General features: G+C 44.2%; 3 protein-coding genes across 3 annotated transcripts in view; 1 reads left to right on the top strand and 2 right to left on the bottom strand.

The window, feature by feature from the left end:
• T265_12894 (hypothetical protein) overlaps positions 1-3,595 on the bottom strand; it is a gene marked incomplete at both ends in the record, with an annotated part of 58,672 nt that extends 55,077 nt beyond the window's left edge. Inside the window, one exon of the mRNA XM_009166069.1 lies at positions 3,393-3,595. Coding sequence (XP_009164333.1) covers positions 3,393-3,578 — 186 coding nt within the window. The remainder of the gene's footprint in view (positions 1-3,392) is intronic.
• On the top strand, positions 206-22,141 carry T265_01924 (hypothetical protein; the record flags this gene model as incomplete). The annotated part of the gene is made up of 2 exons (XM_009166050.1): positions 206-422; positions 22,065-22,141. 2 exons carry the CDS (start codon positions 206-208, stop codon positions 22,139-22,141), a joined length of 294 nt encoding a protein of 97 aa, XP_009164314.1.
• On the bottom strand, positions 18,673-23,061 carry T265_01925 (hypothetical protein; the record flags this gene model as incomplete). Its single annotated transcript, XM_009166051.1, has 4 exons — positions 18,673-18,862; positions 20,288-20,494; positions 20,535-20,642; positions 21,919-23,061. The coding sequence occupies 4 exons, from the start codon at positions 22,053-22,055 to the stop codon at positions 18,766-18,768; spliced, it is 549 nt and encodes a 182-aa protein (XP_009164315.1).
• Positions 23,062-24,044: the final 983 nt, after the last annotated feature.

Raw genomic sequence — 24,044 nt, 5'->3', positions numbered from 1 at the left:
TTTGGAGTGATGCAAAAGAGACTTGATGTCCAGACACCAGCAGTCAGGATGAGTGGGTTTTCCGTTTCTTCTGTTTGTGCAGGCGTGGTCCCAAGCGTGGAGTTCAAATTCAACCCCTATCTGGTTACCGTTTTGACTCCTGGTTCGAGCTTTATAAAGGCTTGTTTAGAACTGATTTTCCACTGACTGTTCGAAAGCCAGATTAATGCTGCGAAAACTCAGTACACCGGAGCGTGAACTGTATGCATATTTCGGTCTCCGCCAGCTGCCTCGTGAGCTCGGCTTTGAAGTATATGACAGAACACCATCACAGACGTTCGGTGAACAAACATCGGTGTGCGATATACGTTACCAATACCTCAACCTGCTGAAGAAGGATAATGTCGATTTCAACATGCTTACCGGTGTTATCGGTCGGGGATGTGAGCGTTTCAGGTTCAGCCCAATGAAGCAGAACCAGTTCATGTGTCTCATTTTGTGCATAGGGGACAGACATCAAGACCGGACTTCTCCGAAGAATTGAACTGGATTGTGTCGTGACCTTGCAGAGTCTCATCGCCGAATGTCAACACATCAACACATCGACCTGAAGGATGACATGGGTGTGATCGGCTGTGATATCCTCTCACTGCCAAGAGCTGTGTTGACGCTATCATCTAGTACGTCCCATGGAAGTTCGAGAACAATCCCGGTGGAAAGCATAGCAGGCCCTTGGCAATTTTGAGTCAGTGTGTTGAGTGACCCATCACTCTTTATTGCCGTTTCAGTCGACAGAATTTTTCAAGTTATAGTGATTGTGGCCACAGACGATTTCGGGCGCCACATCCATAATCACATCACCTTGCAGCTCATAAGCAATGATCTTGCTGGGTGTATTTGACATTGTGCGTTGATTTCGATTGCCGATGAAACACTTTCATGCTTCGTATCAACAAGTTCTTCGTTCTTTTGCAGCTCGATACGGGCTCCGACATCACGCTGCTCAGTGGACAAACGTGTAATGGAAATGGCCAATGTCGCGTGAAACCAAGTGAACATCGATCCCGCGATGTTTCTGGCCTTATGTTGAAATTGTTTGCTGTTTGATTGCTCCATAACCTTTATTGGCTCGATGACCAAACCCACTTTCTACTAGAGGCCATACTTTAAGGTGAGCTGGATTGGTTCGAAATTTGTTTTATTCATTGAGGTCTCTCTGTGATCTTTTTATTTCGTACAACTACCTTCGAGTATGGGACACCTTCTGCAGACAAGTATGAACAATGGTTCTTAATATCAGGGTAATGTTGTAGGTGGTTGTGTATTTTTTCGTTTTTTTCCGTGAAGGACTTCCCGTGAAAGAAGTTGGTGACCTTGAACTATTGCGGTTTAGTTTAGAGCCGTTTCATCACTATCTGAAATTGTTGAATTGTGCGTACCACGGATCCACAGGGGATTTAAACCTGCTGCCTTCTGACTAGGATTGTGTCTGTTCCATCAAGCTGCAATCTGGTAGAATGTATGGTACTGCGAGGAGATATAAATCCAGTCCTTTCTTGAAACGCTGGCTCGCCTGGCGCTCTCTGTGGTTGATTGTTGCAGTTTTAGCCTTCTACTGAGCCTAACTCTCATTCGTTCCGTGCGAATATACAACACAGAGCACAAAAAGATTCATGCGTTTTTGCGTTATTTATTTTGTAAAAACTGTGAGCTGCGAAATACCTACGTTAGCTTTAGCCACTTAGAAAATATGAACTAATATTGTTGAGAACTCTGGGAATATCACGGTCAAAACGGGATCACCTTCTTATCTGCACTGCTGTTAACTTACTGGCTGACAATCACGTTGATCGTATTACTGGTAAGATCTATTTGCCGGATGGCATGAAGCGTCTATATATTATAGTGTTCGAAATTGAAACCACTTCCTTATGAAATCTTGTCCAATCTCCAGTCTGAATATTTTTATCTCAAGAAATGTTAGGGATAGGAATTTTCGTTACTATTCACTGTTCTTTTTATTATCACTACCATTTGTTTACAATAAATAAGGCAAGCGGTTACCCATTTTCAGTCAACGGTTTTACGATCGAGAGCTGTACACAGTAAGCTGAGCCGAATCAATGCGTGGTATTTGGTACAGTATGATAATGGAATGTAGTTATAGGGGCCTTCGGAGTTTGTCTGCTACGAACAATCTAACGGATGCTTAGGTTGCCCAGTTTTGCAGTTTTATTTGACACGTTTCATTATCATTTGGAATGGATGACATCACAGTTGCATGTCAGTGTAGCAGTTGGTTTCAGGTTGTGTTGCCTTCAGGTAATGGACGGTGTTGCGCCTGTATTTATGTAACGTCTGATGCCACTTGAATGGTTCACCCAACTTGCTTCTCCGTTCGAGTCCTTAGATTGTGTTAGCAGAGCTCGGGTTGGTATTGACCAGGCCCAGTTAAATTTCATTTGATCGATTTTTTCTCATTTTCGATCAAAATGTAAGGTACTAGTTGAAGACAGATCCAGTCCTTTGGTTTTGGTGCAGGACTACCAAGCACATCATTGATTCACTTTGGAATATCTTGGCATCTGGTGAAAAATCAAGCGATGAATTTGCGAGAAGCATGATACTACCTGACAAGTTCAGTCAACCTACCTGTGTTCCAGGTCTCGCTTGCACATACAAACTAGCGACGGCTTCCGTGTGGACGGTAAATATGCATACGGCTACAAGGATATTTACATAAATGATTCAAGGCCTTTTTTTGACTTTTCGGTGCTCGTTCTCGGGTATTTATCGACCACATCTTTATCACAGCTGTGGCAGTCGGACCAAGAAGCTAAACGAACGAACTTGATAGCCAGATGGAGTCGAACTCGGTCACACATCTTTTAACCATACAACTGGTCTGCATAATATTATGGGTGAGGTCATTTGACTAAAATGAGGGTTAATTTTTCCAGTTTGCTTTGCCCTTATTTCTTGACAGGGACCTCATTTTTTATTGCCGGGATGCTGTTGCAATTCTTGTCCCCAGTGAAATGGTTCTGACGACCGACAGATTAACCTCGTGCACTCATTCTTCTTCAACTGAATGTGTTGCATGAAGCTTCTTCGTGCTCCGGCTGGAATAGTACCCAAAACTTCAAGGTATTTTCCTTCAGATGTCTAAAAGCTTTTATCAACTTTATAAAAAATTGATATCCTACTAAGAGCACATGGACAAACCTAAATCAAACAAGCATACTTGCACAGCACGACTACAATCGTCATATCTACTTCTCAGATCGTCGTATTTTTACGTACTGACACTACTGCAAGCCGATTTATAGTGGCTTCTACAGCGCAATATTATTGAAACAACTGGAAAAACCTTTAATACCAAAAATGCACTGCTACATAACTCAGTGTCTTACTCGTCTACGACTGCCATCAAATGTGATCCCTTCTTTGGCTGCCTCAGTTTGACATGTATGTTCGCGTGGGGCAAGCCCGATGAGAGGGAAGTTCGGAGTTAGACATTTTTGTCGAAGTTCCCTGCTATACGGTTGGTTTAGATCGCTGGGGTACAATGTGTTAGCCGGTATCTCTTCGCTGCTCATTTGTTGGGCCACACGCCGAATCAGTCAGTTTGAATGAATCGATCGCCATAGCGTATTTGGACAGTTTATCACGAGACCAATTGTAAGAAAACCACTGTAGACCACAGTAGACATATCACGTGATAGACATAGGGAACGTACCACAAAAACGCGCCCGTAATGGCAGTATGCAGTATTGTTTCATCCATCTGTCCTATAAAAACGGATAGACAAAACTAAGTGTGTTTACACCATTGAGACTGAACACTTCGGTCACTGGGTCATGGGTTTGAGTATAACACCAGCTAATCAGCAAACTAGCCTGAGAGCTTAGAATCAGGATCTGTTTTGGTCACTATGGTCTCAGAGCTTCCATGTGAGGTCGTTCCAATGTCGACCAAACTGAAATCAGCATTGGCGCTAAGGTGATTCGAATATAGCATGAATCAACGTGCTGACGCGATCCGCTAATGTGTCAGTTCATCGTAGTTGGGGCCATGCTGAAAAAGTGGGGATAACGAGTACGCTGGGTGAGATGCAGATTCAAGTAGCTGATAGACAACAAGGCCGGAAGCCTGACTGTTCTTAATCGTGATTGCCGTGTCAATTAGGAAAAGCCATGAAGACGACTCACCATAAGACGAGTTCATATTCATAAGCACATCAGTCAAATATAAGGTCCATTTTCTCGAATTATCATTCAAGAAATGCCTGTGTACTCTGTATAATCTCGTACATTTCAGGTGTCGCGACTCCTCCCTTCCTTCCCCAGCTTCAAGTACCGGTAGCGTAATTCATCATATTTAAATGACTCATCGGTTACATAGGCCCCTGGAGGCATTTTACGGTGCTCGTATCCCAATCAGTCACATGGCGTTTTCCGTCCAGTCCTTACCTTAACCAGTTTGATAAGTTCAATGGCATAAAACTAACCAAATTGACTCTCTTTAAACTCACACCCCAACCCTCTTGGTGTGACAGTTATGAAGCAAACTCATTAAACTTGTCGTTTTGCCTTCTGTCGGTTACTTGAATGGCACATATAGCTGTGATTCAGCTTACCAGTTCTCTATCTCACTGAACGGAACGGTTCTCTTGACCTTTTGAACCCTGGCCTAGCCATCATGCGATCGCACGATTCGTGGTCGGGGGTGCCATAACGATTCAGGCCACCTTCAAACCATTCCAAACCCATTGATGCACCAAGCTTCGTAGGCGTATGTATGACCTCGCGGACAAACCTTCGGACCTTTTTGGCCAGAAGGTGTCTTGACTCACCGACCGGTTGGGGTCATGTCCAAGTTTGATGTTTCGTGACCCAAGTTCAATGAGATGAAATGGCACAGGTTGGAGGCGAATGAAAGACGCAACGTTAATTTACAGTACCCGATTATCATCGGCTGACTTCAAGACGCAACGTTAATTTACAGTACCCGATTGTCATCAGCTGATTGTCTATCGAACGACTGTTACCGTAGCTATCCTGTTCCACAATTGCCACGCAAACATCGCTGTCTCATTTGAATCAGGACGAACAGGTTGGTTTTATACTTATTTAGGTAACCTATTGCCCCAAACAGAAATACATAGCACGCCCACGAATTAGACGAAAATTTATAAGATTGGCTGAGTTTGATCGGGCGGAACAAATAACCAGACTTTGAGAGTCTGTATGGGTTCGCAAGTTTGTCGGGTCATAACGGAATTGGCAGAAGCGAGGACAGAGTTACGGTGTACTCGAAAACAAACCCCTCCACATTAGAACCGTACTTAAAATTTGAATACTAAACAGGCATTCGAAGGAGACCGCCGGCAGGTCCACACTGCAAATGACTTGTTTTACACATTACGTTAGGTCTTTACTGATGTAGCTATAGGAAAATAGCCAGCTAGCAGGATGACGGATAGCCAATTACATGTCGTCCAGAAAATAATCAAACGCCCCATTCGACGGTGCTATCTTCCACGTTATCTGAGTACAATTTACTGGGGAACATGTTCATTGTAATTTTGATTATGTAAAATATTTAAGTCATGGAAGTAATACGAAACTCAGAATCGTCGCCAGGCCCAGGTACACTGCCGTTTATTTACTTAGCGAACGGACAATTATCACTCGCCGTAAAGAGGACAACGTTCTTTTCAACTCCAACGTAACAACGCAACGTTTAACTCACTCCTTGCCCATTTGGTTATTACACAAACTTCTGTATTACCCGATAAGCCCTCTTACTTTGTTCTTCTAGTCTTCCACACTTTCAGGCAATTATCAGTTCTTCGTTCTTCAAACCAACTAAGGCCGAAACCTGTTCCCCTTCTTCTGCAATATCGATAGCCTAGTGTACCATCTACCGTATGTCATTGGGATCTCAGGTGCAGCTTGGTCAACTTCTTCCAACCTGGAATTTATGCCCCCTTGTTTGAGATGATCGAGATTTCGAAACTAGCGGTGAGTTGCGCTCATGGCTTGTTATAACTGACACGGCAGTCATGACTAACAACACTCAGGCTTCTGACCTTGTTGACTGTCAGCTGCTTGAAAGGGTAAGTTAGTTCCGGGTTAGATTAGTGACTCTGCATCTCACCCAGCTTACTCGTTTTTCCCACTTTTCCTAACTACGGTGAGGCGAAAAACTGCTTCCGGCCTTGTTGTCTATCAGCTACTTGAATCTGCATCTCACCCAGCGTACTCGTTATCCCCACTTTTTCAGCATGGCCCCAACTACGATGAACTGACACATTAGCGGATCGCGTCAGCACGTTGATTCATGCCACATTCGAATCACCTTAGCGCCAATGCTGATTTCAGTTTGGTGGGCATTGGAACGATCTCACATGGAAGCTCTGAGACCATGGTGACTAGAACAGATCCTGATGCTAAGCTCTCAAGCTAGTTGCCTGATCAGCTAGTGTTATGACGAAACTCAGAGTTTAGTGAACCAAACCCATTGTACATTGGTCGAAGCACGGCAATAATTGGTGTAGCGGCTCTACCAATCCTGTCATCAAATTTCAACACCCAGTCACCCCCTGATATCTGCTAGTGACTAAGCGTTTTAATGACAATGTCAGCAATAACACACGATTATTGTTTCGTATCACTGCCTTCTACCATGAAATTGTATTGTTATCCCGATTTAGCCTGTGAGTTTTCCAATACTGACGAAGAAGCAAAGATTTTTTCGTCGGTTTTCTTGAGCATTCTACTCACAGTTCATGTAACTAGTGTTGTTTGGATTGCCTTTTATAAAGTGCATAAATTCTTCACGGAACCATTTTACAAAGCACTACTTAAGACAAAGGTGAAGTCGATCCTAGCAATGTTGTGGAATGCAGGTAGCTCGGGTGCGCTGCTTGGTTGTTGGTCTGTCCGCCGAGCTTGGCAGTTGGATTGCAGATGTTTCACCACCAATCGAGATTATATCGTCGGTGTAGGGTTGAGTGGGTGAATCCCTCCTCTTCTGCCTGTGATTATATAGCTTCTAAACAGCGTTTTCCGACATCTACCTCACAATGTAAACGGAGGATAACAACAAATGGGCGTCCCTAGATGTGCTCGTCACAAGGACAACAAACGACCAAATGCAATTGAAGTATACAGGAAAGAAACGCTTGCACACCAGATTCTGAATTACCACATCAACCGTCCGAACTGTCACAAGCGGAGCTGTGTTCAACCCCTGTTCAAGCGGATAGAGACATTGCAACTCAACAGAGGCGAAGAAAAGAGAACGAAGACTCTACGAGACATTTCGAAATAACGGCTATCCGAGGAATTTCAAATGGAGGTGCTTACGAGATCATCACCAAGCTGGTTCGTCAACACAACCAGAACAGAGGAAGATTACGCTGCCGTATATCAGAAATGTGCCGGAGATGACTGCACGACGTCGGCGGCAACATGGAATTACAGTTGCATTCAAGCCTGCAAACACGTTGAGAAGAACTCTCTCGAAACCACGGGGAAGTTTGGATTCATTGAAGAAGACTAACGTGGTCTACAAACCTAAGTGCAGCGACTGCGACAAACACCATGTTGGCCAAACGTGAAGAAAATTTGCTAACAGAATACACGAATACAAGCTTGTCAGCAGAAGACATGACCCAATGTCACTTGTCTCAATTCACGAAGACAGAGAAGGACACAAGTTCAATTGGGGCAGTGTTCAAATACTTGTTCACGCGAGAACAAAACGGGAGCTAGAAGTTGCCGGGGCGTGGTACTCCACACAAAAATTGATCAACAACCATATCAACATTGACCCAACCTATCAGCCGTTACGAGCCAAGAAACCTGACGACAACTAAAGGAACCAATCAAAGGAAGACAAGCACTAAAAACAAAAGGCCACTGAATCAACCAATCAAGAGAACAAACTCACACCACAAAGCTAGAAGAAAACGGTCGAATCACAACAGAACAACCACACACAGAACTGCCGAATTGAATGCGCCCAACGAACCAACCAGACACAGGAGATTGAGACCACGTCAGATTAAACGGACACCAATTAAACTACGCGAGGACCGTTTCCAGAACTACCATATACTGTTTACAAGTTATATAATCACATACAGAAGAGGAGGAATTCACCCACTCAACACTGCATTGACGATATCATCTCGATTGGTGATGAAACGTTTGCAATCCAACTGCCAAGCTAGGCGGACAGACCAAAAACCAAGAATTCCGTTCTAACAGAAATGCGCATTGAGCGCCATCGTTGATCATGTGTAATGCCTCATGTGTATAGTTTCGGACGGTTGTGCTCTTCGAAAAAAATGCACTTAGACATCTGAACCACCAGCATGCAAATAGAGGCTACGCTTTCGACTGAGATTAGGCCTAAGTCTTCATCTTTTATCTTCATAGACTTTTTCACTGAATCCCAGCTCCAAATGGTCTTAGTAATACAGTTTCACAGCCAAGTTGATTGTGTGCCTCAAGCGATCAGGCTAACTCAGATCAGTGTGCGTTTACCCTATTCGTCCACTTAAAATTTGTCGCTGCCAAGTCCTCATTGCTGTGAACCGGACGTGGGCATCAAAAACTTTTCACCCGTAAAATATCCGTCAACTGAAGCCAAAAGCTGCCTCTCAAGGTGTTATGCTGGTGGTACCAGACAACAGAAAGTTTCCTTCCAAGGGCTGTGTGGTATGATAACATGAAATTCATAACAAGTGCTCTTGTTAAAGCGGACGAAGAAAGGCAAACTAATCGAGGTTGGGATGATGGAGGGGAGTTAATAGGAACACGTCTTGGTGTATTCGCGGCTGCGTTACCTGCGTTTGCATGAATCTTTCCTGTTCAGATATGATGACTATAGTTAGTTTATATTAACGTAGAAAAAGCCTGTGTTCCCGTTTCTTATTGAGCGTGGATCTGTAGCGGACATTTCCATGTCCTCTCAACCGGCTTCATCTAATTTGCCCAGTACACGCGTGTTTACTAGATCCCGCGGCTGACCTGCTATACAAGTCAGTTCCTGTCTAGTACGCATCGGAACTAATCATGTTTTATACACACGTCAAACTCTCCTATATAAGGACAGAACACAATCAAACAAACACACCCTCACGCGTCACTCGCGCGTCGGACCGGCTCGACCCAACAACAACCGCGGACAACCAGGAACGTGTAGCAGTGAATCTGCCAAAAGAAACACGATTACCTGCGCCCAAACCAACTCGGTGGAACTATTGCAACTTCAGCTCAGAACGATAAGTCCTTCATTTGTACATTCCCATTTTTGGTATTGTATTCGACTCGATTAAGGTGTTGTAAGCTCATGCTCTTAAGACAAATTTCATTAATGTCGCTTTCTAGCCCTCTGATTTATCAAGTGGCTTTTGTTGTTAACAATAGAGAACACTAATAGATCATAGTCGTCAGATAAATCAGCCATAGGGCTCAAGCTTTAATAAGTTTACCTGTTCAGGTACCTTTCAGTGTCCACAGGTGGAAATTCGGTAAGATATTTGTTGCGTACTTCGGATATCCGGTGTTTAAATCCAGTGGCCATCACTGATGTGCACTGTTGTGAGCCCCATACGAACGAACCTTGTGTCTAGTACCTACTCACCTTGATGTGTGTCGACCGAAATCATCGTATAGGTAAACGAAGAAGATTGTTCTAGCAAGAACTAAACGAACACACACTATAAAATTCCGCAAGAATCGACAGCAAACGCAGTAGGCGGTTTAATGAAACATAATCACATATCATTCCAAACTGCAGAGCGAATGTCCTAATAACCTTCATGTAGATTTCAGGGTTGAGTGGACAGTGTGTACTGGTTGTCGAATTGTGTGGTAAATCTGTCTCTCTGTCTGCTTTTCGGTTTATTCCCTCACACTCTCTCTCTTTGTATGCGTGTGTGCATAAGTAGCCAGTTGAAATGATGCAAAACTTCGACAACCACCACTTACCAATCCGCTGAGAAAAACGGATAATTTTGCTCATGCATAGTCAGGCACAAGATGTGTGATTTTGCTTTCGCATATAGATAGACGTTTTCTGAAGTGGACACATATCGGATACCACATACCGCCTCTACGCTTAACATACTTGTTCGCCAAGAAAAGCTCCCAATACCGAAATACCATACACGATCTGATCGTCTATAACAGACGAAGTATAGCTTGGAGGTATGTCCTCAACGGCATCAATGGTGTATTTATGTCTAAACTACCGTCGGTTTCCAATACCATGGGCGTTGATTTGAACTTCTTGAACAGGTGGTGGGTATGATGATGGAAACATCATTATCCGTGAGACTTCACCACCCCTGTTACTGGCAAAAAGTGTCTCTTTCCCGGTAGTGTTTACCGGATAACGCTTCCATGCATCCTTTCCGTCTTTGCGTCACGGATTTTGTTCCTTTTTGATCCACTCGGCCATAATTGTTGCATCTAGTGCAAGGTTGGTAAACGAATAGGAGTCACCTCCTGATCGTACTTTGAGGCGGTCTACTATCCACCACTGCCACTAGGCTTACAGGCAGCAGGTGCGGCGCCCTACTGATCAGCATGCTGAGAGACAAGGTGGTTACAATAGCCCTTAGTTACCTGTGACGAGGCTGTCGACTTTCAGGGGAAACTTCCATTAATTCACATTACGATGTCGTCCTACGTAGGTTTTCAACCAATTTCCTAGGACGACTTAGTAGACAAACTCCCCTTCAAAGCATCTGTGACCCACACGTGGAACTGCGTTATCAAATAAACTCATTCAAAACTTTGGTGAGCTGCATCCTCCGGCAGATGTCAGTCAGATAGCCACCGTCATCCATACACTAGTGTTGGTTTGGGCGCCGACTGAACAATTTCTAGGTTTCAGAGCATTCACTTTGGCTACTCGACTTGGAACGCTGTACCCCGTTGTACGCTAGGCAGAGTTCAGCAATACGATCTGGTGAACGTCAGCCCAAGCATTTCCTGCGTGTGAAGAGAGAAACCTGGTGGAATCAATAGGCTCTGGAAATAGAAAGGGCTGATAAACCAGGAGGTGAAAGGAAACTGTCTCACTTCGTTTACAAAATGAGGCCCCACATCGGTTATTAGTGGGGTTGTCAAAGAGAATATTGCGTGCACAGTACGAACCATCGTCCTTGCCAATGTGCCATAAATTCCGACAACGGCTTACTCGGTTATCTGAAATTGCACTAATTTTTTTATCTCAGTTTGATCGGTATCCGACGCGTTTAGACCCTTACTGAGAAAAGATCCAATGTATTTTTCCGCCGTGAAAAACCTTTAGCCCGTAAAGTTAGATGAGCTCCCATCATGCTTTCTCAAAAACCGATGTGAACCTTTGTGTTTGGCTGTGTTTGTGTTGTATAGACTACCGTGGGAACAAGAATGTATTATAACAAACTGGAGTCATGGTACCTTCATTTGATTCTAACCAGGTGCAAAGAGTCTTACGAGAGTTTCACCGATTATGGACTTCGGTCCCACTGAGACGGCTGACATCCTCACGCGAAAAGTTGTGAGTACCAGACAAGATTTCGACCAAAAAGAGGATTCATTACCACATCTTCACATTACATCACGTGTTTGAGCTAGGCCACCCATATCGCCGACTACTTGTGGTGGCTTTCCTTGAATTCAAAGAAGCCTTCAACTCTGACCCCCGTTATTTATCTGGCTCTCAGGAAATGTCGTTGAAGTGTGTGAATTTTCTTCTTTGCAGTCCTCATATTTCCAGACGCGTCAGATTATACAAAGAACAATCCAGGGGTTTTCCCGTACCGGTATGGTTGACCAAGTTCGTTCACTCTTCACGTTTTTCGTTCAGTTTCATCAGTAACGCCATTAAAATATATTTTTTCGAATGTGTAATAAATCTTTGTATTGAAACCCCAGCTGGAGGAATTTGGATTATGCGGCAACACTGCTCTCTAATTTGACAATACTGTGTCCGTACAAGCTAATCTAAATACATTTCTCAAATGATTTCATTTTTCCGTATGCGCTTTTCACCTTCAAAGCACAAAGTCACGTTTCAGGATTTCCCACAACAATATACCCACCTGAAACTCGATAATTTAGAGCTTGGGGTTGTTCACTTATCCTGGCAGTTGCACATGTCTTAACCATACTGTAGCAGACGAAGTCAGTGCAAGTGCAAGCGGGGTATGCGCGATACTGGCGAGCTTGCATCAACTTTGGAATCAGAGACAAACACCATTGAGGATATAAACCCCGAATGCAGCTAATGAGGAGAATGTTTGGATTAAGGTGAATAACTTGGATAATTATTTCAACTGTTTTTGTTTCTTGATCAAATAAATCGAGAGTAGATTAGCGCTACAAATGGGTGCTCAAATGGTTCACCCATATACGATTACGTAACAGATACTTCGCACTGTGGAAGGGATATCCATACTACTCACTCTCTTTATGCATATCAATATGGTTTAAACGTTCCTACGAAAATCTGAATACCTCTTTTCACTTAGTTCATCCGCATTCTTTTAATGATTGATCAACAGTAATGGGCACCAATATAGGTCAGATATTGTTCATCATCCCCCCAGCCTACTGTTCTCATTCAGGGGAGTGTGCGCCTTCTTATCATATCGTCGGACTAGCTTCTTTCACCTGGATTTACCGCTTAACGTGATACCTAACAGATAGGCTCAATTGTGAAATTATATATTCCTGGTTCGTTACTGGTCTTTCTGAGCGATGATAGAAACTGACATTTCATATTTAACTGCTTTGACTAGTTCCTCTGCTAAAATTAGGCTCATGGAGTCTTAGAGGTTTTGTTTTCTTTACTGAGCAAATATTCAATAGTATACGTAGCGCCACTCACTCCCCGTTTTTGACAGATACTGCTAGTGTGCCCACTGAGCCTCTGCTGAGTTTAGCAGCAAAATGATGGCTTGCGTGATGGATCACTTATCAAGATTTTCAAGCTCACTAGTACTAATGGTTGCATTCTGCTTGGCACTGTGATGGTTTGGTGTCTGATTGCGATAAGATCTTTAGCTGGGAAGAAGAGGAAAGAATGGTTCAATTCAACGGAAGGCTGATTGAAAACATGCATTGAACACTTGGAGAGGTTTTCCCTTTACTTCAGGTCTTTCACTATATATTCGCTAAAATAAAATATAGTAGAAAAATTAGTCGTAATGTCTACTTACGACCTTTCATAAGAGACCCTGAATACCAACAAAACGACGGTTGAGGAATAGAATTGAAACACCATATTCTGCCGCCGGGATGCGGGTAATTTTCCGTTTCACTCTGTCTAGAACCAAATTGCCCAGTTTTACTTCAGATGTGTATTTTTACTTTGGCGATCGTATTGAGCGTCACATTGGTAGTATTACGAGGATTCGTGAACGGCGCCCAAGTGGGCTACACACTGACCGAGATGGACCGTTTGTCCAAAAAAATCTACAAAAAAACTCTCAGCTGTAACATCTTTCAGTGTCTAATTGCCATGCCACCCGAAGGTTACACAAGGGCCGGGATACTGTCAGGTTGTCCAAGCCTAGACAGGCGAAGTCGAGAGGCAGAAGTTGGGTTCGAAGCAAGGACCTTCCAGTCAGTGAATTCGCGTTCTAATCACCTGAGCCATCTCACCGTTTTTCCCAACTAAAACAAAATGCAAAATAAATTGCAGTGCATAAACCAAGCTCCCTGAAAGACACTATTTGAGAGAACATCACCCTTCTAGGCTGATCGTGAGATAACCGGAATCAAAAGATCCATTTGATTAAATTTTATCAGTCTCAAGAAAGCTAGTTTACAAATATCTACCATTCAGAAGTGTAGAGATATGGGTTCTTATTGAGCTTTTACCGAGTGCAGCACTCAAAAGAACAGACGGTGATTTCCAGTTTGCCCAAAAAGCACACGCTTCCAACCTCACTCATGAAACATGTGTTTCCTACCACCAAATATCCGTTTGATCTGTACGTGAAGAACACTGACAGAACATGGATTAATGAGGCCGTTCACTAATGGCTTCAAATTTACGAAACTGGAACAATCAAACGGCCGCCAGTGGCAGGTGATCAAATAGCGACCCCGTACCTGCCTTTAGCAGCATTTCACGCAGTCAATCCTGTTCATTCTGAGAAGTCGAAACAAATGAATTTCTGTTTACTAACTCTTTCTTTGCTTTAGGCTTCGTAACCCAAAAAATGTGCACGTGTGTTGACGTTTAATTTTATCTAACCTTCGAAGAGTAGACCACATATATCTGTTTGACCTCCACATCGTGTCATTTAATTCGCATACCCATTATTATGCTGCGATTTTCCACTGTGTGTATCAACATCAACATATTCTTCGTCATTATCAGATGTGATAACCGCGTACTTGTCGTACAGCGGTTGTAGCTGCTACAGTTTCATCCACAGATGATTCGGGAGGTGGGGTAGGTAGCTGCGCTTTGAAGGCGGGAGCTGATAAATCAGTATGTAATTACAGCACTGTAGGTGGACTGTTAAGTAGGGGAGTGGGAAGGTGTTGTATCGTGGGTGGCGATCTGTTGGTTACGCCTGCACTGAGCCTGCCAGACTACGCGATAGGGAGAAGAGAGAGAACTGGGGACACGGCTCTATTGCCAGGACAAAACACAGAGCGTTTGCGTAAATATATAGGATGACTAATTGGAATATAGTCGTTCACTCGTTCATTCTGTACAGCCAATGGTGGTGTTCCAGTCGTGAACAGGTCGTATGTTGCTGAGCCGTGCTTGGTGAGCTCCGCCAACGCACCTGACTTCTGGACGTGCCGTACGGATGGTGATCTTGGGGATGTGTCACGCTCTGCGCATGTACTTTTTCCATGTCTGGGTGAGTCCTGACAGAAGGGAACTATGCATTGAAGGCAATAGCTTGGATACACGAGCGTCATTGAAGGCGCGACTGGCACATGTAAGACAATGCCTCTAACCATTGATATGGTCTGTCTCGCGGTTTCCATCCGGAAAGACGGCAATGACCAGCGTAGCTGAGTTTGCGGGTAATGGCTTTCACAATTCGCTGCCAAGCCATTGTTTGACAACCTCTGGCTCTCTTCCACCCCCCACGTGGTCGTGCGAAAAGAGCCCTTCGAGGAAGTCGGTCGACTGGCATACGCAACACGTGGCCAAGCCAGCGCAACCTATGCAGTGTGATCACTTCTTCTATCAAGGGTGAGTTATTTCTCCCGAATACCGTTCGACGAACTTCAGCATTGCTGATCCGTCCATCGAAACTCAAGTGTGCTTTGGTCGCATGACCTTACAAGAGCAAAATAAGTCATCCCTTCTGAGACGGGGGCAGCAGACTTTGAGTTTCATAGGCGAGATGCTGTCACGTCGCCTGTCCATTCGCTTGTAGATGAAACCAATTATTCTGACCCCGTCCACGAAGGGGCACTCGGTTAGTTTAGCAAACCAGTCAAAATTTGGAGTCCGCATTAAGGCGTTTAAGTGTTGGTAACGTTATCAAAATATACAGAATAGTGCATCGATCCACAGCTTGACGAACGTGCATAAATGAGCGACATGCATGCGCGTATCCATTCGTGAGGGCACTAGTGACACTGACTCTAATAACACCCCCGTTAACAGAGACGACCTCATGCATGCTGTCAGAGATACAGATCAAGTCAACACCACAGGGAACATTTTGACCACCAGAATTAAAGCTAGTCCCTCCTACTGTCCGTAAATCCGATTCGCTGTCTTATGCCGTTTTCAGGCATCCACTGAGAGGTCACCGTGCTCAAGTATTATGCGCTAAAGTAATCAGCAATTCGAGGCAAAAAATAAACTAACGAGCGGTCTGAAAATAAATAATTTCGTGGTCAGAGATGCTCTGGACAGGATTAGGTCTTATTCAACTCTACATTTTCCTGTAGTGTCAGATTATATAAATTGTGAGCAAGAGTATTATTGTGGTTGGCGAACCCTGAAAATGTCAATCTGCAGTGCGCAAATGATGTCGCCCTTAGCTTTGAAGCTGAAGGCATATTATAGGCCCTGTTGAATAGATTGACTACCCTCATTTCATATTTCGGCATGTGCCTAGCACCTTCAGAACGTGCACAATCTGAAGATAACTTTTACCATTCAGAGAATCCTTCGAATTTGTGGAGAACTCCACATACCTCGGTAGTTGAATTAGCCCTGACGAAAGTGTATCTGATGAAGTTAGTAAACAAATCTCAAAGGCCAGAATCACATTTGCTAGTGTGCGTCAACTGTGGCTTTAAAGGCGCATATGACTGGGTCTCAAGGGTCACGTGCACTAGGCCACAGTAAGGACTGTATTGTCGTATGGCTGTGAAATATGGCTTCTGGGGGACAGACGGTGTCAAATGTCTTGAGGTCTTTGACCATCGACGCCCCAGATGCATCTCTGGTGTCATACGTCGTCAACGAATCCGCAACGAGGTAATTTGAAATCGGGTGTTTGGTTGTGCCGCAGGCACTTCAGTTACGGAGACCATCCAGCATCACCAAGTACGGTGACCCAGTCATGTGCTACGACTACCGTAACACTGCCTACCGAGACGCGTATTGTTCTCCGTGCCTCCTTTAGGACGGCAAAAACCGTGAGGTCGATAAAGTATGTCTTAGCAGGAAGGTATGGAAGAAACTGGTGAGTTTATGTTGTTGGTGCGCTGTCTTCCAGGATGGGGTACCCCAGGGGCTCCCGCTGCGCCTGGTTGGAGGTATTGCAAGAAATGGCGGCTGATGGACGTCAGTGGCTTTAGTGTTCAGCTTGTCTGGCTGATCGCTTGCAGATCTAGGCACCTCAGAGTAACCATGTGTCCGCACTAGGTACCCTCCTTCGTCCACTGTTTTCCCTCCAAGGCTTTCAAAAAAATAGATAAACTTCGGGATTGTACGGCAGCGAAGCCTCACGTCAACATCATCATCATCAAAGACAGCAACATCAGTGTTGCCACTGATGCTTCACTGCCGTACAACCATAAGGTNATACACATATAAATAATTGTATTATAAGCCCTACAGTGAAGAGAAGAGAAAAAGAGTGGGTGAGGGAGGGGACCTAGTGCTGGTGTATGTCAAGCATACTGCCTACACCTCCAACCGCTCAATCAGACTTACGGCACGAACGCCACTGACATTGAGTAGCCGCTATTTCTTGCAACGTCCTCAGCCAAGCATAGACGGGGTCACGTGGACCCCAACACCAACAACACCCTTCTCTTCTTTTCGTGATCTCTTTCACGCCTTTCTTCCAAGTCATGTGCCGTCCACTTCGCGGTTTGCGCCATCCTGAAGGAGGCACGGAGAACAACATTCGTCTTGGTACACGGTGTTCCGGTATGCGTATCACACGGCCGAGCCATCGTAGTCGATGATGCTGGATGTTTTCCCGGATCGAGGTGCCTGCAGAACAGCCAAATACCCGTTTTCTAATCACCTCGTTACTAACACACTGACGCCATCTGAAACCAGCCACGCTACTGAGGCATCGGTGGTCGAAAACTTGAAGACGCCTCACATCATCTGTCCGCAGAGGCCATGTCTCGCACGTCACATCAACGCTGATGTTGCTACCTTTGATGACGAATGTTCAACAATCAGGTATTTTTGGCGATAACCAAGTTGTTGAAATTCCTGTCAGAACAGTTTACCATCACCCTTTGATGAGTTGACGTTGAACGTGTTCAACGAGGTGGTGGCTACATGGACATTATTTTTGGGCTGAAAACAAGTTTCCACTACTCACCATGTCAAAGGTCTCTTATTAACGTTACTTACCACAAGAGCCGCGTAAAAGCACTCTGTCCTGAGTTGATGCTAGCGAAAGAGACAACCGTTTAGCACCTGTATGTGAAACGATACAGGTGTATTTTCGGCGCAATCAATCTTTGTGTGCTCTCTGTGGGACTGTAATGTGGCTCTCTCCCGAACAAGCACCTTCAAGAGCGTTCCGTCTACGATAGCAACTGTATAAGTGGCATTTAGGCTGAACAAATGGTACGTACGAAAGTAGTTACCTGCAGAACAAGTCTCCTCTCTGATACGACAGGAGACGTACCCTGACCCATCTGTAAGCATTCTGCCACTTCCTGGGCGGACTGTCTGGTGGAATGTATACCGAGCCTTGTACTGAGGTTCATGAAAATGCTGGACCAGCGGAAATAAAAACGCGGTTGCTTCGCTGGTAGAAGCTTGCCTCAAACAATTATGAGATATCACGCGTTTTCGGTACTTTGGAAATCACGAAGTTGCCAAGAGGGCAGCATAGGCTGAACTGTGATCGAAAGTTAGTAGATTCTTCGCTACTCACAAAGTATGAGTAACCTCGGAGAAATGAGCTGCCGACCACCACTCGTGACCAAGCTAATCGGATCATCAGCGATTGAGGTTGCTTGTAATGGATTGCGTAGTAAGCTTTGGTATGTTTCTCTAATTTGTGCCTGTAGCATTTCTACTACTAAAAGTGGAGCACCTCTCTGGGATTACCTGGAAAAATTAGTGAAAAACTGCATCGAACAATGGCGTGATTTGAAAACCAAAACCATCGGCAATCAAGCCTGAAAGTTTTGCTTGGCAGCAGTATCACCGCTCCGTGAAAACCACACCCAGCTGTCAGTTTTAACACCACCAAAAGACGCAAATTTTCGTTTCTCTCTTCGTTTATTTTGGGTTATGTACACAAGGGAAACGGATGAGAGGAAGTGTCGTAAACAGGGTGAATTATTCAAATGTACGTATCATCAAACATCGTTGTAATCATCACGCATAGAATTGTATTCCTCGATACGTTGACGAATTTTTGACCGAGGCGCCCAAGTAATATAGTCTTCCATCGCCCTGATAGAAATAAGGTGAAATGAAATTGTCCCACCAGTAGTTCCCAATCGGTAAAGGACTAAGTTAGGACTAACTCGGCTCAAAAATTGATAAAAATAAGCCTTAGTTTCAGGTACTCAGCTGTAACTGTCAGTTGTATTAAACCGTCTCTCGGGACTGCTGTTTCGTCTATGTATGAGCTCAAGTTGTGCCTTTTCAAACTGAAACAAAAGGAGACCACGACAACTGGGTCGTTCTCCTAAAGCAATAGGCGGGCGTTTTTATGAATCCCACAGAAATGATCTTCAAACGCACTAAAATGGCACCGATATCATAAAACTTATGGATTGCACGGAAACTTCGTTGTATAATTTGCGAAACCAAGTGGAAAAAATCAAGTTTTAAAGTGCTGTAATGCTTGGATATACAAAATATTTAAACAACATTCGAGACAGAAGACCGGAATATTCCATAAATCCTAGCTACAGTGAGACACGAGGGTAACCAGTAGCTTGTGCATTGGAGAAATAGATGAATCCAGTGCAAACTTCACTCAGGCAGCTTATACTAGGGTAAAAAACGAGAATTCATGAAACTCAATAATCTGAAAAACGAAGGCTGCGAGAACAAACGTAACGGCTAAACTGATCCTGAAGGAATACACGCTTACTTGTTTCATGTGGCAACTGACGGATACGGGGAATCATAAAAGCTTGGGTGGTAACCGAAAAGGACGAATGTGCCAGCGATCAGTTCATCAGAAAACAGTGATATGAAATCTCCAGCCTTCGAAACCCCTCAGTCACATTGCTCTGATGATGAACTAATGCAGACGTTAGCGTTACAATTGACTTAGTTTCGCTTCCATATCGCGTTACCTGATTTTTTCAAAGGTCTGTTAGTTCAAATGCAGACTAGAGGTGAACAGTTATCTCCCTGGGAGTAGCCAGCCTCCGGGGAGACCGTGCTTCAGAAGAGGTCACTTTTAGTTGGTCACTTGAAGTGTATACCATCAGTTTCTTGAACAGCAGAACAGCAATCAGAGGCTAGCCATTTCTTTTAGGTTGCCATTCAGAAACAACTTCGATTGAAGACAGAAGGGCGTGCAGCTAACTGAAGTCTGTAGTAAAGTGGAATAAGTGGATATTGATGGATATCTGAGTCAAGACGAAGTTGCGTAGGGGAGCAGTTAATGCAGTTGAGTAGCTGACGCATCATCTTTAGTGATAGATCTACCAAACCGTCTAGGGACTGATGGGAACCGAGGAGACGTCACATTTGATTTAACTGCAGACAACACGGTATTACTGTGACGATTGAGCACAACAGTTCCTACTAGAGTCGTACCGTTTGTGCTGAGCACGAATAATTGGAATGGATGTGAATAGAAAGATACTGTTTGGAGGGAAAGCTTATGTGGAATCAATATTTGCAACGTATACTAACCGGGTAACCAAAAATGACGGATCTCGCACAATATCCGGACCAACACGAACATGCCCCTGTTCAACAAATGTGACGGCTGCTTTCATGGTCTCTGCCATATGTGAACGCATCAGTATGACAGGTAGACGTCGTCTGCAGAATGACGATGCGTTTACTTTGGAGACAAGCATAAGACTTCGTTTTGTTGGAATCAATCCTAAGTTGTGTCTATGGTCAGAACTATTAAGTATATGGACGGACAACCTACAGTTTGGCCGCCAGAAGTTGCGTCATTTCTGCCCTCCACTGGTCGGTTTCATCCATATCTTTCAGTTTGTTTGCCAGATCCCGGATTTGTCGAGACAGCTTATTGTACCTGCAAGGTGTAATCAAGTGTCAAAAAACGAGATACAGTCAACCTTAAGTTGTTTAAACACATAGATAAACGGATAACCCTGGTTTTGTCTGTTCAGAACAAAATCGCCATTCACATAAGAAAGACGTAATGAGGCCCATGCAACTGTACAAATAAAAAAATGAACACCAGTATCTTGGATTACTAACGCTAGCTATATCCTTGGTTCCTGTTGTGTTTTGCTGAACGGTAGTGCAACTCTGTATCGGTCCCTTGGCCTCCTGCTCCGCCCACATCGCAACTCTACATAGCCCTTTATGGAGACAAAGGAAGATTATTACAACTGTATTTATAGGGTAGTCGACTCGCATTGGCTGGCATTCTGACCGATCAGGGCATGCCTTCGTTTGGTCCGTGTCCTGCACATGACACATCCGTCAAATGATGTGATGTTCGGTTATTAGGGACGGGTGGCCTCCGGACAGTTTCTGAAGTTGTTTTTCATTCAAAACCGAGCGATCAAGCCCAATGACAGTTACGTATTAGGTAGACTGAAGAGTCATGGTCTACAGGTGATCGAGCTGATGACAGCGAGTAACTGAAAATAGATTGAAGATAACTTTTGCGACAAGAGAATCAGTCGTTTTTCGGTCATACACATGAATAATTCAGCTATTAGAACACAACTTCCTATCGCACTTTCCTCTATTGGTCCAAACTGATGCATTCCTCACAGGCCTCAATTAATAAATTTCAGGTAAATCATTACATCCCATTGCAAAGTTTCTCAGAAGCAAACAATAGTCTTGAATTAAGGACTGTTGTCAATCAGAGAAACGGTACGAAATCAGTTTGTTTAAACGGTAGCGCAATGCTATCGAAAGTATTTTTAGGTTAGAATTACATGCACAAAGCCCCCAGTATCCTTTCTACTTTACAAGATCTACAAAAGATTGGTGGCACTGGTGAATGACGTCGCTGCACCAGAGCTACTGTTTTCGAGGTGTATCTGACCCAGTCCTCACTTTATCCGAAAAGCGGAATAGTATACTATTAACAAGCTACTTAGTCAATCACATTCGATTCTATGCATCACCGATGAACGAAACTGTAGGGCTCGAAAGCAAGGTATCTTTGATAGAAGATTTATTCATATTCGGGAACAAAAACCGTTGAGTCGCATTTTTAAATGTACTATGATAGACTGTAAACTGATCTGAAGCTCAGCACAGAGTAGCAACGTCCAGTTGACAGAGCACGATCTACAATAGCCGAAACATCCGCTAAATACACTTACAGAGTGTAGTCTTCTCGACGTTGAATGTGGAAACGCTTCATTATTTTGACTTCATGTAAGTTGTTGTCGCATTCCCAGTTGATGAAATCAAACTTTTTCAATAACTTCTTCTCATGAAACTTTAACTTTCGAACCATTCTTAGCAGATACAGCAGCCGATTCAAAAATCAGCAACTTCCTGCGAAAGAAAACTAAACAGCGCAATCATTTCAATCATGAATGAAAATAAAAGAACTGCTCGACTGTAACACCCCTTCAGTGCATAGCTGCTATACAACCCGAAGGAAGCACAAGGGTTCAGGTAATGCCAGATTGTCCAAACCTAGACAACAGCAGTCGATAAGCCGCCTGTCTAGGCTTGGCTGTCCTGACAGCATACCAACTAGCGTATAATCACGAAACTCACAACAAAAATACTATCATGCAACAACGGCCGCTTCGTGTTGCCATCAGGTTGGTCACTTTAATTGTTGCATGCAGAAGGGTGGGTGAACAAAAACAGACTAGTGCTGAAGCCCCGTCTCGTAAACTTTCAAGTATTTCCTCTTCACCCTAACCAAGTTGAATACTCCATTCACAGGTTGCAGCAATAAGACTGACAGCTTTGTTTGCCTTGTATCACGCTCAGTTGCAGCTTCCATACATCCGTCCTCATGGACAACCCTAAACAGCTCGATTTTAGTCTTCGAATCCCGAAAGCGGTCTGCTTAGTTGCCTCTAGTGTTCGCACACAGAGGCAAACAGAGCAACAAGCAACTCTTGATCGTACACTGAATGACCACTGCATTCACGATTGCTGACAGAAAAAAAACCCCAGGACGTACTACAATTGGAGCATACTAGAACCCTGCAACCTTGACCTAAGAAGCTTATGACTAGATGCCTCCCTTTAAGGATTATTGAGCTCTTCGTTCAGATAACCTTCCACTTGCACTATTCATGGATGAAAATGAGATCGTCACTCAGCGTTTCATTTAGTCAACTCTATTTGGAAGAAAACTTTCCTAGATAACTGGATGAAACCTGACGTAGTGACGGTCTCAAAATGGGGTCTGTAGTGGAAGTACCGACCACATTAGGCCGTGACTCTACTTAAACCGAGCCACTGAGCGTCATTTATCTTTTTTCACTTTATGATGGCTCGTGAAGCATGGACTCTGTTGTATCTGACTGATGACCCCACTCCAGTGCCTAGTGTCGGAAGACTTACAGAAGGGAACACGATCCAATCCAAACAAGCGAGTGTGAGAACGTGAGTGCGTGCGAGTGTGGAAATACAACGGCCTCAACCTATTTATTGGATGGGCACTGTCTGAACTTAGTCCAACGCGATGCACATTACCTGGCTTGGGTACGAGGCTGTGACGCGCTGCATTTTGAGACGCTTGCCCACCAAGGAATGGCCCAGAAATTTGTAAACATAATACGTTCTTTGTATCCTCATTCTTCCGAACGTGTGAGAGTGTACGGAGAGCTCTCCAAAAGCTTCCGTACACAAAGCGGTGTCCGTCAGGAATACCCACTCTCCCCATTCCTTTTTAACTTCATGATCGATGAAATAATGAGGCGAACGCTGGAGGGTCTCCAAAACCCTGGTGTTCAAATAGCCTGTGAAGAAAACCGTGTCGATCTGGAATGTGCAGACGACATCGTTCTCATGTTCGAAGAGGCGGAGAAGGCGCAAGTATTTTTGGATGAACTGACCAAAGTCATCCCGTCCTTTGCACTTACATAGTGTAAGGTTATGCTTGCGGACGTGCAGTCACTGAACACACCACTTACAATCCAGGGCGAGGTACTGGAAGTTGTGGAGCGTTTTACGTATCTTGGAAGTTGTATTAGTTCTGATTGTAGTGTGACAGATGAGGTGAATGCACGAATCTGCAAGGCTCGGGCCGCGTTTGCTAACTTGAGACACCTATGGCGTCAGAATGGTTTATCCCTGAATCTGAAGGGACGTGTTTATCAAGCTACAGTACGGGCTGTCTTGTTGTATGGCTGCGAGACCTGGCCTATTCGAGCAGCGGAACTGAGACCTCTTCAGGTATTCAACAATCGTTGTCTCAGAACCGTTGCTCGCGTGGGTTGGTGTCGGCGAATCCGTAACGAGGCAGTTAGAAAGCGCG

The sequence above is a fragment of the Opisthorchis viverrini genome (genome assembly GCF_000715545.1).
Source record: "Opisthorchis viverrini unplaced genomic scaffold opera_v5_21, whole genome shotgun sequence".
In the NCBI taxonomy this organism is placed as follows: Eukaryota; Metazoa; Platyhelminthes; class Trematoda; order Opisthorchiida; family Opisthorchiidae; genus Opisthorchis; species Opisthorchis viverrini.
Note: the sequence above shows the minus strand (reverse complement) of the source record. Positions and strands in the feature narration are given on the sequence as shown.